Genomic DNA, 14,127 nt, shown 5'->3' on the forward strand with positions numbered 1-14,127 from the left:
CCGCGTCCCCTGCATCGGCAGGCAGACTCTCAAACCACTGCGCCACCAGGGAAGCCCCCAAATGCAATCTTAATTGCATTTTGAAAGAACCTTTTTCAAGGTGTTTTATCCTTTCTTTCAACTATGAACATATTCCAGAGTCTCCAAATGTGGACTGTTTCTTTATCAGTCCCTTAGAGATCAGATAAAGTAGAGATGCAGGAAAATCTTCCTTAAAAATGACTCATTAGGAATATGAAGAAGAAAGAACAGTATCATTTTGAATGCACATAAAAGACTGGGTAAGAAAAATGGAGCTAGGGGGTGAAGAGATGCTATGTTTCTAAATTCTTCATGTGCTTGCTATTTCTTTCTTTTTTTTTTTTTTTTTTTCTATTTCAGAGGCACTGACTCTGGGTACCAGAGATTTTCTTTCATGGCTACTGAAACAAGACACTAATATGTTCAAAGAACCCTGGGGGTTTAAAGAAGGCCAGTAACTAATAACTAAATGATGGTTTAGGACGTTAGCCATGATTAAATTCATTATTTTAATTCAAAGATTCAAAAGTTCCCATAAAATAAAAATGTTCTTTCTGGTCACCTATTTTTATGGTTTTTGTTGTTTCAGGCCCTTTCTGATTTCCTTAAGGCAGTAGATGTTCCTAGTAATAAATGTTTGCCAGAATATAAACTTTCAGTTTCTTCGTATGATGAATAGTGAGACTTTTTTAGTTTTATTTTTCATCAGATTACATGTAAAGAAAGTAGAAAATGAAACTATTCTAAAAGTGGAAGTAATTTCTTGCTGCCTGTGAGGTGAGTTGTGGTCATTGGCTATGACAGCCTCTCTAATAAATAGATGATCTGAAACTACTCAAGAGACTGAGAAGTACCAGAGGAGCAGGCTGTAAGAATGGCACCTGGCAAGTCATCTCCTGTGGAAACTTCTTGGAAGATCTTTGAAGAATACCACATAGATGAAGATGTGGGCTTTGCTCTGCCCAATCCATTGGTAAGAAAGGGCACTGAAATCTGGGCAAGAATATTTTCTTATCATGATTTACCTGGACAAGTTAACTTCTATAGAACAAATGTGGTTCAGTAATTTCTATTGAACAAGTGGATAAAGCATTACCAAAATTGGAGGCAGAGTTTGAAAAAAGGGGTCTCAACTTTCTTAAAATTTTCTACCTAGAAACTTAGCCTTAGAAGCACTTCTTACTTATCTTACACAGGCACAGAGTGTGATGAGTTAAGGAGACTACAGAAGTATTTTGGTTTAAGGCAATTGCATTTCAGAGGGTATTTTGAAAAAAAAAAAAAGTAATAAATGACCCATGAGTCAAAGAACCCCCTTTCTCAGCTGATATACCTTAGATTGTATAAAATATGTGTTCCTGCTTTGATAATGTTTTTGAGGTGGGCCACCAAGCAACTTTGTGTTGTATTAATATTGCTCGGTGTTTACTGAGCCTAAGATTCAGGGTTAGAAAGAATTAGAGCTACCTTTTTATTTCCACAAGTTTTGCCTACAAAGGGCAAGGCATTAGAGTGAATGTGTGCCTTAAAACTACATTCTCCTAAGTTATCTTCCTAAGAGTGTCATGAAAGGCATCTTATCATTAATATTGTAATCATCAAACACTTAACATCGCATTTTTTTAGCAAATTTACAAATGTTAACTTACTCCATCTTTACAATCATCCTGAAAGGTATGTATGTTATTAATCTTGTTTTCCTGATGAGAAATGTAGAATGCAGAATTTAAGTAATTATCCGAACTCACACAGCTAGTGGTAGCAGACATAGGATGTGAGCCTAATCAGTCTGGTTCCAGAGTCTGTGATCTTTTTTTTCTTTTTTTAACATCTTTATTGGAGTATAATTGCTTTACAATGGTGTGTTAGTTGCTGCTGTATAACAAAGTGAATCAGCTATACATATACATATATCCCCATATCTCCTCCCTCTTGCGTCTCCCTCCCAGCGTCCCTATCCCACCGCTCCAGGTGGTCACAGGTGATCTCCCTGTGCTATGCAGCTGCTTCCCACTAGCTATCTAGTTTACATTTGGTAGTGTATATATATCCATGCCACTCTCTCACTTCGTCCCAGCTTACCCTTCCCCGTGTTCTCAAGCCCATCCTCTATGTCTGCATCTTTATTCCTGTCCTGCCCCTATGTTCTTCAGAACCTTTTTTTTTTTTTTTTAGATTCCATATATGTGTTAGCATACGGTATTTGTTTTTCTCTTTCTGACTTACTTCTCTCTTTACAGCAGAGTCTGTGATCTTAAAACTGTTATCAATTATGCTACACAGCCTCACTCAAGAGAAGGAGAGATCACAAGGCATTTTTTGTTGGGTTTTTTCCCTACTCTTGGGTTTAACAAGGTACATGAGATTCCAGGAGAGGATTTCTAGGAACCAGTTACATGTTGTGACAATGCTGTATACCAGGATGTCTCTATTTGTTTGTGGCTCAAATGGATGAGTGCACACTCTAAAGGGAACCTTTAAAGGCAGCGTATATATAATTTACTCAGAGATTCCAATCTAACTGTACTTAGAAATCACATCCTGTAACTACCTTGGGTAATTCAGGCAAATCTCAAACAATTTTTTTTCCCCAGTCTAGTCTTCCTCTTCGCATAATTAAGTTAATTGAAGAAAATGAAGTATGTTTTAATTTTTTTACTAAAAGCACTGGTTTACTTTATATTTGCAAATCCATAATATTCAGACTTACTTCCCCTTCATACAAGCACACAAGTGCCATAGTGCCAGGATTGGATGTTTCAAGGATGTATTTATCAATGGTACCAAAAAACACTTTTTCAGAAACTGCAAAGCCTCATATCAAATTTATTCTTTTTTTTCCCTAAAAAGTTGGTTCTTTTGGAAAATAAAAAAATCACAGTAATTATGTAGACCTCTAAAACAGATTCCAAGGGTTAAAGCAAAACCCGAAAACTAAAGCAAAACAAAACTCTTCCTGAGCTACTTAAAAAGTAATGTTACTACTTGAGATGCTTAGGAAGTTAGATTCAATATCCTAAAACAGGATGGAAAAAAAAAAGAGGTTACTTTTATTTCCTCACTGAAGATCTTTCCTGGAAATTATGTGTTCAAAAATGTCTATTTCATCTCTTATAATCTATCAGCTTCCTATTCTGAAGGAAAATAATATGTCTTCTGATTCCATGTAGATGCAAAATACATTCTCTAATCTAGCAGGAGTTGAATGGCCCTCTGTGTCACTCTTTATTAATTTATATTCTATCATTTAGGCATCCTCTGAACCAGAAGGATATTACTGATTGAATTTTACATGTGTTGAAAGTTCTGTCCAATAAGACACTAATCTTGACACATAATAACGTATCTCTGTTATTTTGGGGAAATAGCAATAATCAAAAAGTCGGGCATGCTACACAGTGAAATACACAACAAAGAAAATGTATCTGTATTACTAAAAACACCAGAGCACAGTATTTGTGTGGTTAGGGAGAAAAACTCAGAGCAAACAAGAAAGGTGACTATCTAGTGAATATACTGCCTGGATCTTTCATTCCTAAAAATCTGCCCTGACAGATTAAGTCTGGCCGATTATCTGCAGCCCCTGAACATGTTTGAAGTTTATGTTACATTTGTCTTTGTGTTTTATAGCTTCTTTATAGTATTAACTTGGTTTGAAGCTTAAAGCCTCACTCACCTTGGTTTCACCTTGATGTGTCCTCCATCCCCATAGTATTGGTGCTGCTAAGAGCATGTCTGGAAGCAGCTTAATGAAGAAGGCCTAGGGGAGTTGTTCAGGGATGTGAATCTCATTCCAGGGTGTGGCCTAGGCCTTTGGTTTTTATGTTTTCCCTTGAGATGTGATTATAAATATAAGATCCAGGGAGACACGTGTTAAAAAACAAAACCCAACTGAGTAAATTTTAAAGATGTCATTGGCTTCCTTCAGGGAATCATGAATCAGGCAGCATCCCAACTAGCAGAAAGAAAGGAGGTCTCAGGAGCTGCACAAAAATGAAAGACTTCTCTAGGCAGAAGAGAGCAGGAACACGGAAGTTACACCAGCAAAAAGTGGATTAGGGTGTCAAGGTCATGTTCCTTTAGGGAATGGCAGCAGTCTGTGAGCAGATGACCGCACTACTTGTTGGCCAGGTAATCCTGAATTGACTGGTTTAAGATTCCATTTTGGGAGAGGCAGAAACTGTAATAATAAGTATTGTCTTGATTTGGTGACATGGGACTTAAGTTACTCCATTTGGGGCCTGTTGTCTTGTTTTTAACACTCTTTTATTTGGATTTCACTTTTACTTGCTGGGCAAAAAATTAGCCTGTAGTACCAAAGGAAGCAATCAACATGTATATATACAGCACCTCGTACATGTCCAGTACTGTGCTAAGAAAAATAGGATAAAAAGCATGATAAAATCCTTGCCATCAGGTAGTGAGACGTAAAAAGGGCAAGATTTTTTAAAAGCTGGAAACCCTCATGTTTGAATCACAATGAACTGTATGTACAAAACAAGTTACAAAAACTGCCCAACACTTGCTTTTCTTATTTATGACATGGAGATAACAATCAACTTTTGGGGCCATTATTATAACTAAATGAGAAATTACTGAGTAAAACTGCCTAGTCTCCTACTGACATTTAATAAATCTCATTTCTCTTCCATTAAAAAACCTTAAAATCTAGCTGAGAAGAGAAAAAAATAATAGCAGATAGCAATAAATTACTTAATGTGAAAAGGTAGAATCCACAGGATTCCTCACTGGAGGTATAAGAATAGAATGGAATAGTCAGGAAGATTTCAGTGAAACTTTTGAAGTGACCTCTGAAAAAGAAGTAGATGAGAGGAAGAAGAAGGGCACAGAGAAGGTCCTGAGCCCTGAGTGTGCAGATGACAATGCATGGGCTGGTGTCACTCGACAGGTAAGAGAGTGTCAGCATTGCACAGCACTGCGAAAAGAGGCAAGACGGACCATCCGCGGAGGCAAAACTATTTTAAGATACCTTCCACTAGTAACTCAAAGTCCTGTTTCTTCTTTTCAAGGAGGAGCTACCTCACCCTTATGATGCCTGGATTTCCATTGCTAAAAATCTGCCTGAACTGATTAAGAATGGCCAACTACGTGCAGAAGTTGAGAAGGTTTGAAAAAATATGACGTTTTCTGTTTTAGCGTCTTCAAAGTGTTAACTTGGCTTTGCAGCTATCACAACATGCATTTTGGGTTGGGTCAACCTCTCTGTTTATTCTCAGTTAACAACCTTCAGCATTGACGGCCTCCAAGGACACAAGTTGCAGCGCCTTGCACATCTGGTTCTGGGGTATATCACCATGGCGTACGTGTGGGGTGAAGGTGATGGAGACGTCCGGAAGGTTTGGAGATTTTCTCATATTTCTTATGCTAACATGACAGATTTATATCCAGTTTACAGTTAATGTAAAACATTCTAAAAGTATTGTAACTGCATTTTGTGAAGCTTGGGAAACAGAATGAGTACCTTGCACAGAGGAGTTGCCTAACGAATATTTGTGAGATGGATGGATGCATGAGCGAATGGCTGCAAATGGTTCACTGGCCATTAGAAAATCAAGATACAGCTTTTATTTCCTTTCGCCCTCTACTGTTTTGTTCTCTCCATGCCCAGATTATGTCTGCATCGTCACAAATCTAAAACGTAAGGGTTTAACAAGCACTGGGATTAAGTTACGAAATGAGGAAGAGAAAATGACCTTTGTTTGGTTCCGCAGTGCCCTTAGGTATAACAGTTAATGTTTTGACACCCAGAAAGCAGAAGAAAGGGTGAGACATTTCAAATGTGAACGCTAACTATCGTGTTTTCATTAGGTCTTGCCGAGCAATATTGCTGTTCCTTACTGCAAGGTATCTGAGAAGCTAGGACTGCCCCCTATTCTGGTCTATGCAGATTGTGTCTTGGCAAACTGGAAGAAAAAGGATCCCAGTGGGTACGTAAACAGCGATTATAACAGGAATGAAAGGAGTGCACACCATTTGAATCAAGGGGAGCTAGTCATTCGTTTAATCTTTGGCAGCGGGGCTTTCTTTTCTGCTGTTGGGGTGTAAAATGCATATGCATGTGAGAGAGAGGTGTCTAGTTAGCATACAGTGAAGTGCACACATCTTAAGTGTTCAGTTTGATTAATTTGACTGGCTGGATAGATGGCAAGGTCTGGGCTTTCAAAGCAGCCTGCTTGAAACTAGGCACTTCCTAAGCACTGAGTGATGGAGCCTGCTGCAGTGAAGGGTCAGAGGCTCTCAGTGTGTATCTACAGAGGAGTATTCTAGATGTGGGAATACCACAAAATGAAATTATTTGATCTAGAAAGCTTTCTTATGAGTAACAACTAGTTTTGACTCTCCACGTGTGCTCCTTGCATATTTAATTTTTTATTTCACTTATAAAAGTCCTAAGTTAGGCGTTTGTGATGCCTACTTGATAAATATCAGAAAACATATTTTTTCTAGTTTTTATCTATCGTTTTTACCTTTGCTAGATCAGTAGTATTAAATGGAATAACAATAACTCAAAAGCATTTAATGTTTACACTGGTTTCCTTTCTCTCTTCCAATTGATCCGCTGCTTCATGGCTGTCTTCCTAAGGCCCATGACTTATGAGTGAGTATTCGATCTTTTTAAGAATTATTTGTTATTCAAAGTAAACATAGGTGTATCAATACCCTCCAAATGTGTTCTTTTGAAACACCAATTGATTTTAGGCAAAAAGTAATTCAAATGATTGTTGAAAGAGCAAGTAGTTCTGGTCCTTAATAATATCTATGACTGTGATGAGACTGTATCTGTTTGATATTATAGCTATTAATATATATACTTGCATATGCAGATGATACCCCACTTAAGGATGGTTTGACTTAAGATTTTTTTGACTTTAATATGGTGAAAAGCAGTACACATTCACTAGAAACCGTACTTTTTTGATCTTTTCCTGAGATAGATACGCAGTACATAGTCTCTTGTGATGCTGGGCAATGGTCACGGCTCCCCAGCAGCCCCGCAATCACAGGATAAGCAACTGATACAGTTACAACCATTCTGCACCCAGACAACCATTCTGTTTTTCGCTTTCATTATTCAGTAAATTAAGTGAGATATTCCACAATTTATTATAAAATAGGCTTTGTGTTAGATGACTTTGCCCAACTGTAGGCTAATGTAAGTGTGCTGAGCACGTTTAAGGTGGGCTAGGCTAAGCTATGATGTTTGGTAGGTTAGGTGTACTAAATGAATTTTCAACTGAAAAGATTTTCACCTTAAGATGGGTTTATTGAGCTGTAACACCATCATAAGTTGAGGAAGATCTGTCAGTAAATTTAATTAATATGCATATATACAAAATGCACACACACCTACGCATCTATGACTCAATGACTTCAGAGGCCAGAAATATAAATCTATTCCTTTTGACCCAATTCTTACTATTTTTGGCCTGTGTACTAAATAGAGGCTAAGAGCTGAGGAAACAAAAGTCATTATCATTGGAATAAGCCTGCCCTGATGAACCTGGGCTAATGTGGAGGAAAGAAGATATATGAAAATTATGTAAATTACTATATGATTAAGAGAAGGATTAAGAAAGTAAAGTGCTAAGAGTTCTAACCAAACAAAAGGCATGAGGGAAGAATCCTTACAACAAGTTATTGAAGCTGAGTCCTGAAGAGTGACTAGGCATCAGTTAGAAGAAGGAAAGCCTGAGCATGTTCACAGTGGAGAAAACAGCAAGAGTGAGGGCTTTGAAGTAACAAAAATCTTGGTGCATTTCAGAACCGAAGGAAGGCTAGTGTCGCTGATAAATAATGAATGACGAAAGTAACAGTACAGGAAACGGATGAAAAAATAAACTTAAAAATATTATGTAGGACTTTTGGCTCTGATATGGGGTTTAAACAGTATCTTAAATGGGAAGTTACGGAAGGTTTTCAAATGGGAGAATGATATCACCAGTCCCATTTGACAGATGAGAACGCTGAGGCTGAAACTGATGAAATAATCTTATTCAAGGTCACACAGCAAGTGGTCTGGGTTGAGACCATAAATTTAACTGCCATGAAACTCAGATATATACAGATACTGAGACCACGTTTGCATCAATGCAAAACTTCAGTGAAAAAGAAAATAGGGGGTAATCAGTTATTTGAATTTCCCAGTCAATTCCTTTGTTAGGCAGATAAATCACTGAGAAATTGAATCAGGCTCACAGATAAAAATATGGATATGAATACACTTATTTAAGCCAAAATTCTACTTTTAAAAACCATACCTCACAGATATCTCTATAAACATTGAGCTTATATATATATATATATATATATATGTGTGTGTGTGTGTGTGTGTGTGTGTATATATACAGTAATACATGTGTATGTGAAAAATTGATGGGATAATAGAGAAAGAACTAGTCTTAAAGTTTTTAGTTTCAAGTTCTAGAAAGGAATTTCAAGTCTCAGCTTAATCTACTGTTAATTATATGACCTTAGACAATAGACCTAACACTACTACTCCTAACTACATAATGGATATAGTAAAACCTGCCATACTTATCTCACAAGATTATTTTGAAAATGTAGGATAAATAAAAAGACTTGAAAACTAATAAATATTCAACAAATATATCAATATTTTTGTTAAATTCTTTTGTTTTTAGTGTTTTTGTTTTATATTTTTCTAAATTCTTGACTTCCTGGATTACTTTTCTTAGGAACATGGACATCCTATTCTCGTTTCCTGGCGGGGACTGTGGTAAAGGGTTCTTCCTGGTCTCTCTGGTGGTGGAAACAGCAGCTGCTTCTGCAATCAAAGTATGTCCGTCTATCCTGGAAAATGTATATCTTGATTCACATAAGCAGAGCAATCCCTTAGTAGCTGAACTATATTGTGCATGAAATAACTTTATCCTGACTGAATAGAGCATTTGGTGACTGAATTGGAGACAAGGGATCATCTGGAAGAAATAAATATTTTATTTGGTTTTGTGTATTACCTAAAAGATAAAATGTAGAAGCCGTATATTTAGAATAAAATTTGAAACCCCAGTAAGAGAGAAGTATTCTCAATGAAACTTGGCGTTGGAACTCTATCACACAGTGACATAAATCTAATGGTTTCATCCCTCAGAAATAGAAATATATAGAATTATATAAACTTATCTCTAAGTGATAAGTGAATAAGGACAAATCCAAGCTTAATTAAATATATGGAAATTAGTCAAACAATCAGACGGTACTCAGCCCAAGAAAGAAATGGAAATATGAAATTTAATTGGGGGATTAAGATTTAGGAGAATTCTATTCTATGCCAATATTTAGTGTTAGGAAATCTTAAGTGTTTGTTTTCTTTTTCTTTTTTTTTAAAGGTGATCCCCATTATATTTAATGCAATACAACGTGAAGACCCAGACACTTTGCGAAAGGCATTGCTTGATATAGCTTCTTGTCTGCACAAAGCCCTTGAAATATTTCACCAAATTCATGGCAAGTATTGTATGCCTTACAACATGCCAGGCCACAGTCAAATGTTTCTAGTTATCTAAGATGTAGAGAAAACAGAAGCAAAACCAACTCTCACATAGTGGGTGTGTTTGCGCTTTATTTTATCTCACTAAATCATTATACTTTCCATATGGCAGGTTTTATTATGTCCATTTTACATATAAGGGAATCTAAATTTGGAGGGATAAGATAAATGACTCAAGATTACATAAGTAGTAAATAGTGAAGCCAGAATTCCAAGCTAGGGCTATTTACCTCTGAAGAACATCCTTGTCTCTCACTAAAAACTGTGGAGAAACTTACCAAAAGTACAGGATGTTTTAAGTTCCGAAAAACTTAGCTTTTGCTTGATAGGAACCGTCTGCGAATTCTGCTTTTTCACAAGCTAACTAAAAAAGGAAAAAAAAGAAAAGAAAAATAGAAAAGCCATTGAGTTCAAAAGTTATTGCAAATTAACAGCTAAAACCCAGCAATAACCAAAAGAGTATAGAAACAAGGATTTGCGAAAGGAAATGTGCCCTACTGGGATGCTCCTAACAAACAGGTGACTGTGTATCACTGGGCTTTGGCAAGAAGATAGACCTTCAAACCAAAGACATTAGCAACCTTTGGGGAGGGACACCCGTTGTCCACAGGGCTCCTGGAGGTTTTGTTTTCAGTTTTCTTTTTGTTTCAGCTTGTTGCTTTCTTTATGTAAGGAATTTATCTGTTGTATCAGATACATTTATCTGTTGTATTTTATCTGTTGTATCAGTAAACACATCAAGTAGCCTTAAGTAAATATTGACAGCTTAATAGGTCTCCTGAGGATGAGTGGTGGCGGGCCCAGGCTCTTTGTTACAAGCTGTGTGTTAGCCCCAAGGTAGACCCCGTTCAGTGGACACAGGTGATGAGAATGGGCCAAGTGAGGGAGAGCTTGTCCTCAGGGAATGTCTCTGCACAGGCCGACCTAACGCCTTTCTCATATCCTATGCTGAAATCCATGATCACTTGTTTATAACACCTTGATTTTTCCCAATCTATCTGATGCTACTTAATTAAACATATCTCATCTTTTTTTCAGATTATGTGGACCCAAATCTATTTTTCAATGTTCTTCGCATATACTTGTCTGGGTACGTAGCCTTATGCTTGAATCTCTTTTCTCTTAGACAATGAACGTAAAGAAGACGACGTTTCCACTGATGGTCCCTACTATCAATCCAGTTTAAGAATCCATTTATATCCTAAAATATACATTGTAAGAAACAACAGACTGTTCTCTGTGTTATTACTTGGTCAGGCATACGCTGGAGTATGGACAGGAAAGCTAGTCATTTTAAAGAGAGTGGAATAATCTTTGGTAGTGCAAACGTAAGGTTTCATGCATAGAATACTTATGTCAGATTTGCTCAGAACCGTATTATTTATTATTCTCATGCATGAACATGAGTAGAAGGGAGAATGTGGAAGAAGTATAATGAAATCTATCTCATTTCACCTTGCATTCATCCTCTATTGCAAGATTTGACATATGAAAATTTGGCAATTCATAAAATAACAATTATTCTTTCCTTCCTGGTTTAGGTGGAAAGGCAACCCTTTGCTGTCAGAGGGTCTGCTGTATGAAGGTGTCTGGGACACCCCAAAGAAGTTTGCCGGAGGCAGTGCAGCCCAAAGCAGCATCTTCCAGTGCTTCGATATTCTGCTGGGCATTCAGCATACTGTTGGTGGAGGTGAGTGGCAAATGACAAATAATCATCATCTCTTATGCTACTAGAATAGTATCTAAAAAGTACTTTCCCATCAGCACCTTATCTGAGCTTATCTGATGCTTTTAGGAGAATAGTAGGGACTTTATTGCAATCATCCCACTTCACAGATGAAGAAGCAGAAACTTAAAGAGGATAATAGCCAGGCTCCCTGTTAACGAGCTAGAAAGCAGTGAAGCCAGAACTTAGACCAAGTTCAACACTGTCTTGATCTTGACCTTTGAACATGTCTATGAGGTCTGATTGACTGTGGTGAAACCAATATCACATGTTCTGAAAATGTAAGACCAGATTCAGAAAAAGAAAGTCTCCTGCAGATGAGATAAGACCATGAGTTGAAACTGGGGAGTGGAGGGGCTCGGCACTGTCTAGTTCCACCGTCCTACTGCCTTGGGGGTCCCGGGGCAATGCCTGCACCAGAGTTTAAAGATGAGCCACACTCATTACATTCCTTCTAGAGGATTAAGGGGGCAGAGGAAGAAGCTCCAGGAAGAACTTCTTTCTACTTTTCTTTGTCTTCCTAAACTTCTATTGAATAGTCAAAGGGGAAAGCTTTGGGCTGCACGATAATACGCTTTTTCCTGAGCTCATTCACTTATTTAAAAATGATCCCTTGGGCTTCCCTGGTGGCTCAGTGGTTAAGAGTCCGCCTGCCGATGCAGGGGACACAGGTTCGTGCCCCGGTCCGGGAAGATCCCACATGCCGCGGAGCGGCTGGGTCCGTGAGCCATGGCTGCTGAGCCTGTGCGTCCGGAGCCTGTGCTCCGCAACGGGAGAGGCCACAACAGTGAGAGGCCCGCGTACTGAAAAAAAAAAAAAAAGATCCTTTATATTCTCTTGGATTCAGCAACATGATCTGTCAGGTATAGTACATATACTCTGTCCTTCTTAGAAGGATCAAATCCAGTAGGAAGGTGAGAAAGGAAGCAAAACAAAAATATTAAGAGTTTAGTTCATGTGGTTTTCAGAATTAAGTATATTTTACAATAATTACCTTTACTAGTAGCGAGACTAGTAGGATGCTAACAAGATGGTTGTAAATTCATGGCCGCCCGCTCCGACCTCACTCTGCCCTTCTTCCCTGGATCGGAGAATGCTTTGGCCTCCTTACTAATCCATTTTTGTCTTTAGTTCCTTCAGACTCTGCTGCTAAATTCCTCCAGGAAATGAGAACATATATGCCATCAGCTCACCAGAACTTTCTTCGATCGTTAGAGTCAGGCCCCTCGGTCCGTAAGTTTGTCCTTTCAAAAGGTGATGCTACCCTGCAGGAAATTTATAATGAATGTGTGCAAGCCATGGTCTCTCTGAGAAACTACCACTTGCAAGTAGTAGCTAAGTACATTGTGATTCCTGCAAGCCAGCCATCCAAGAGAAAACCAACCTCGGAAGAGCCTTCAGAACCAAAAAATAAAGGAACTGGAGGCACCGATTTCATGGGGTTTCTAAAGACTGTAAGAAATACAACTGTGGATTCCCTGTTGAAGGAAGATTAATCCAAGAAAGTGCTTATATTGCTACCACACGTGGTAATGTCACTTCCCATTATATCAGAAATAGCATTAACATTCATAACTTGAGGAGAGGAAAATAAAACTAATGTCCATAAAAAAAAAAAAAACCCTCCACATGGGTGTTTATAGCAGCTTGATTCATAATTGCCAAAACTTGGAAGCATGAAATAAACCAAGGTACCCATCCTTACAGTAGAATATTATTCAGGGCTAAAAAGAAATGAGTGATCAAGCCAGGAAAAGACCTGCAGAAACATGACATGCATGTTATTAAGTGAAAGGTGTCACTCTGAAAAGGCTACAGACTGTGTGATTCCAACTACGTGACATTCTGGAAAAAGATAAAACCATGGAGGCAGTAAAAGGATCAGTGATTGCCAGGGGTTAGGGCAGAGGGAGTGATGAACAGGAGAAGCACAGAGGACGTTTAGGGCAGTGAAACTATTCTGTATGATAGTATAATGGTGGACACATGCCATACATTTCCCAAAACCCACAGAATGTACACCACCAGCAGCGAACCTTAATGTAAATTGTAAACTTTGGATGCTCATAATGTGTCAATGTAGGTTTATCAGTTGTAACAAGGGTACCATTCTGGTGTGCAGAGCTGTGCGTGTGTTGGGTAGAAGATACATGGGGACTCTGTATTTTCTGTTCAATTTGGCTATGGGCTAAAACTGATCTAAAAAAATAAAGTCTGTTAAAAAGAAAACTGCTCTGTGGCCTTCAATAATTCACTTACCTCTCTCGTCTGTTTTCACACATCTAAAAATAATCAGAGATAAATAGATTAAGATGCTTTCCAGCTATGATTCAATCCTGTATGTGACCTGCAAATTCATCCACAAAAAAAATCAACTGATAGGCTACGTTAATCTATGGAAATTTTAAACAACATGCGTTCAGAAGTAGAATAGCTCTTCTATTTCTTCCAGATCATAAAGACAATGATTTTGATGTAACAATTATTTTATGTATCTATAATTTTTAAAAGTTTACAACGCGTTTTCCCTCAATGGCATTTTTTTCCCTGTCTGTAACACTGTCGGTAAGTCAGAACAGGAATTATGTTTCTTATTTTTTGCTGGTGGTTTTCTAACGTGGTGGAGGCGCGGTGAATGAGTAAAGGGCAACACCAGGAAAACTTGTCCTTTGGAGAGAGTGTCGTTTGAAGAGTACACATAACAGGCTGCCTAATTCTCCAAGGATAGTCAAAGCCTCATGGACCCTGGGAAGATCTCCAATGATCATGCCAAAACAACCACTTCCCACCCATATCTATTAGAGACACACTAATTTAGGCCATTACCCAAACCACCTGAACGTAGGGA

At 38.0% G+C, this 14,127-nt stretch overlaps 1 protein-coding gene across 1 annotated transcript; it reads left to right on the forward strand.

The window, feature by feature from the left end:
* The first annotated feature begins 885 nt into the window (after positions 1 to 885).
* IDO1 (indoleamine 2,3-dioxygenase 1) lies at positions 886 to 13,481 on the forward strand. The gene is made up of 10 exons (XM_082680430.1): positions 886 to 994; positions 5,052 to 5,147; positions 5,259 to 5,378; positions 5,851 to 5,969; positions 6,626 to 6,640; positions 8,739 to 8,838; positions 9,393 to 9,519; positions 10,592 to 10,643; positions 11,095 to 11,243; positions 12,411 to 13,481. The coding sequence occupies exons 1-10, from the start codon at positions 896 to 898 to the stop codon at positions 12,773 to 12,775; spliced, it is 1,242 nt and encodes a 413-aa protein (XP_082536556.1). The 5' UTR covers positions 886 to 895; the 3' UTR covers positions 12,776 to 13,481.
* The last annotated feature ends 646 nt before the right edge of the window (positions 13,482 to 14,127 follow it).

This window comes from Grampus griseus (genome assembly GCF_964374135.1).
Source record: "Grampus griseus genome assembly, chromosome: 21".
Taxonomy (NCBI): domain Eukaryota; kingdom Metazoa; phylum Chordata; class Mammalia; order Artiodactyla; family Delphinidae; genus Grampus; species Grampus griseus.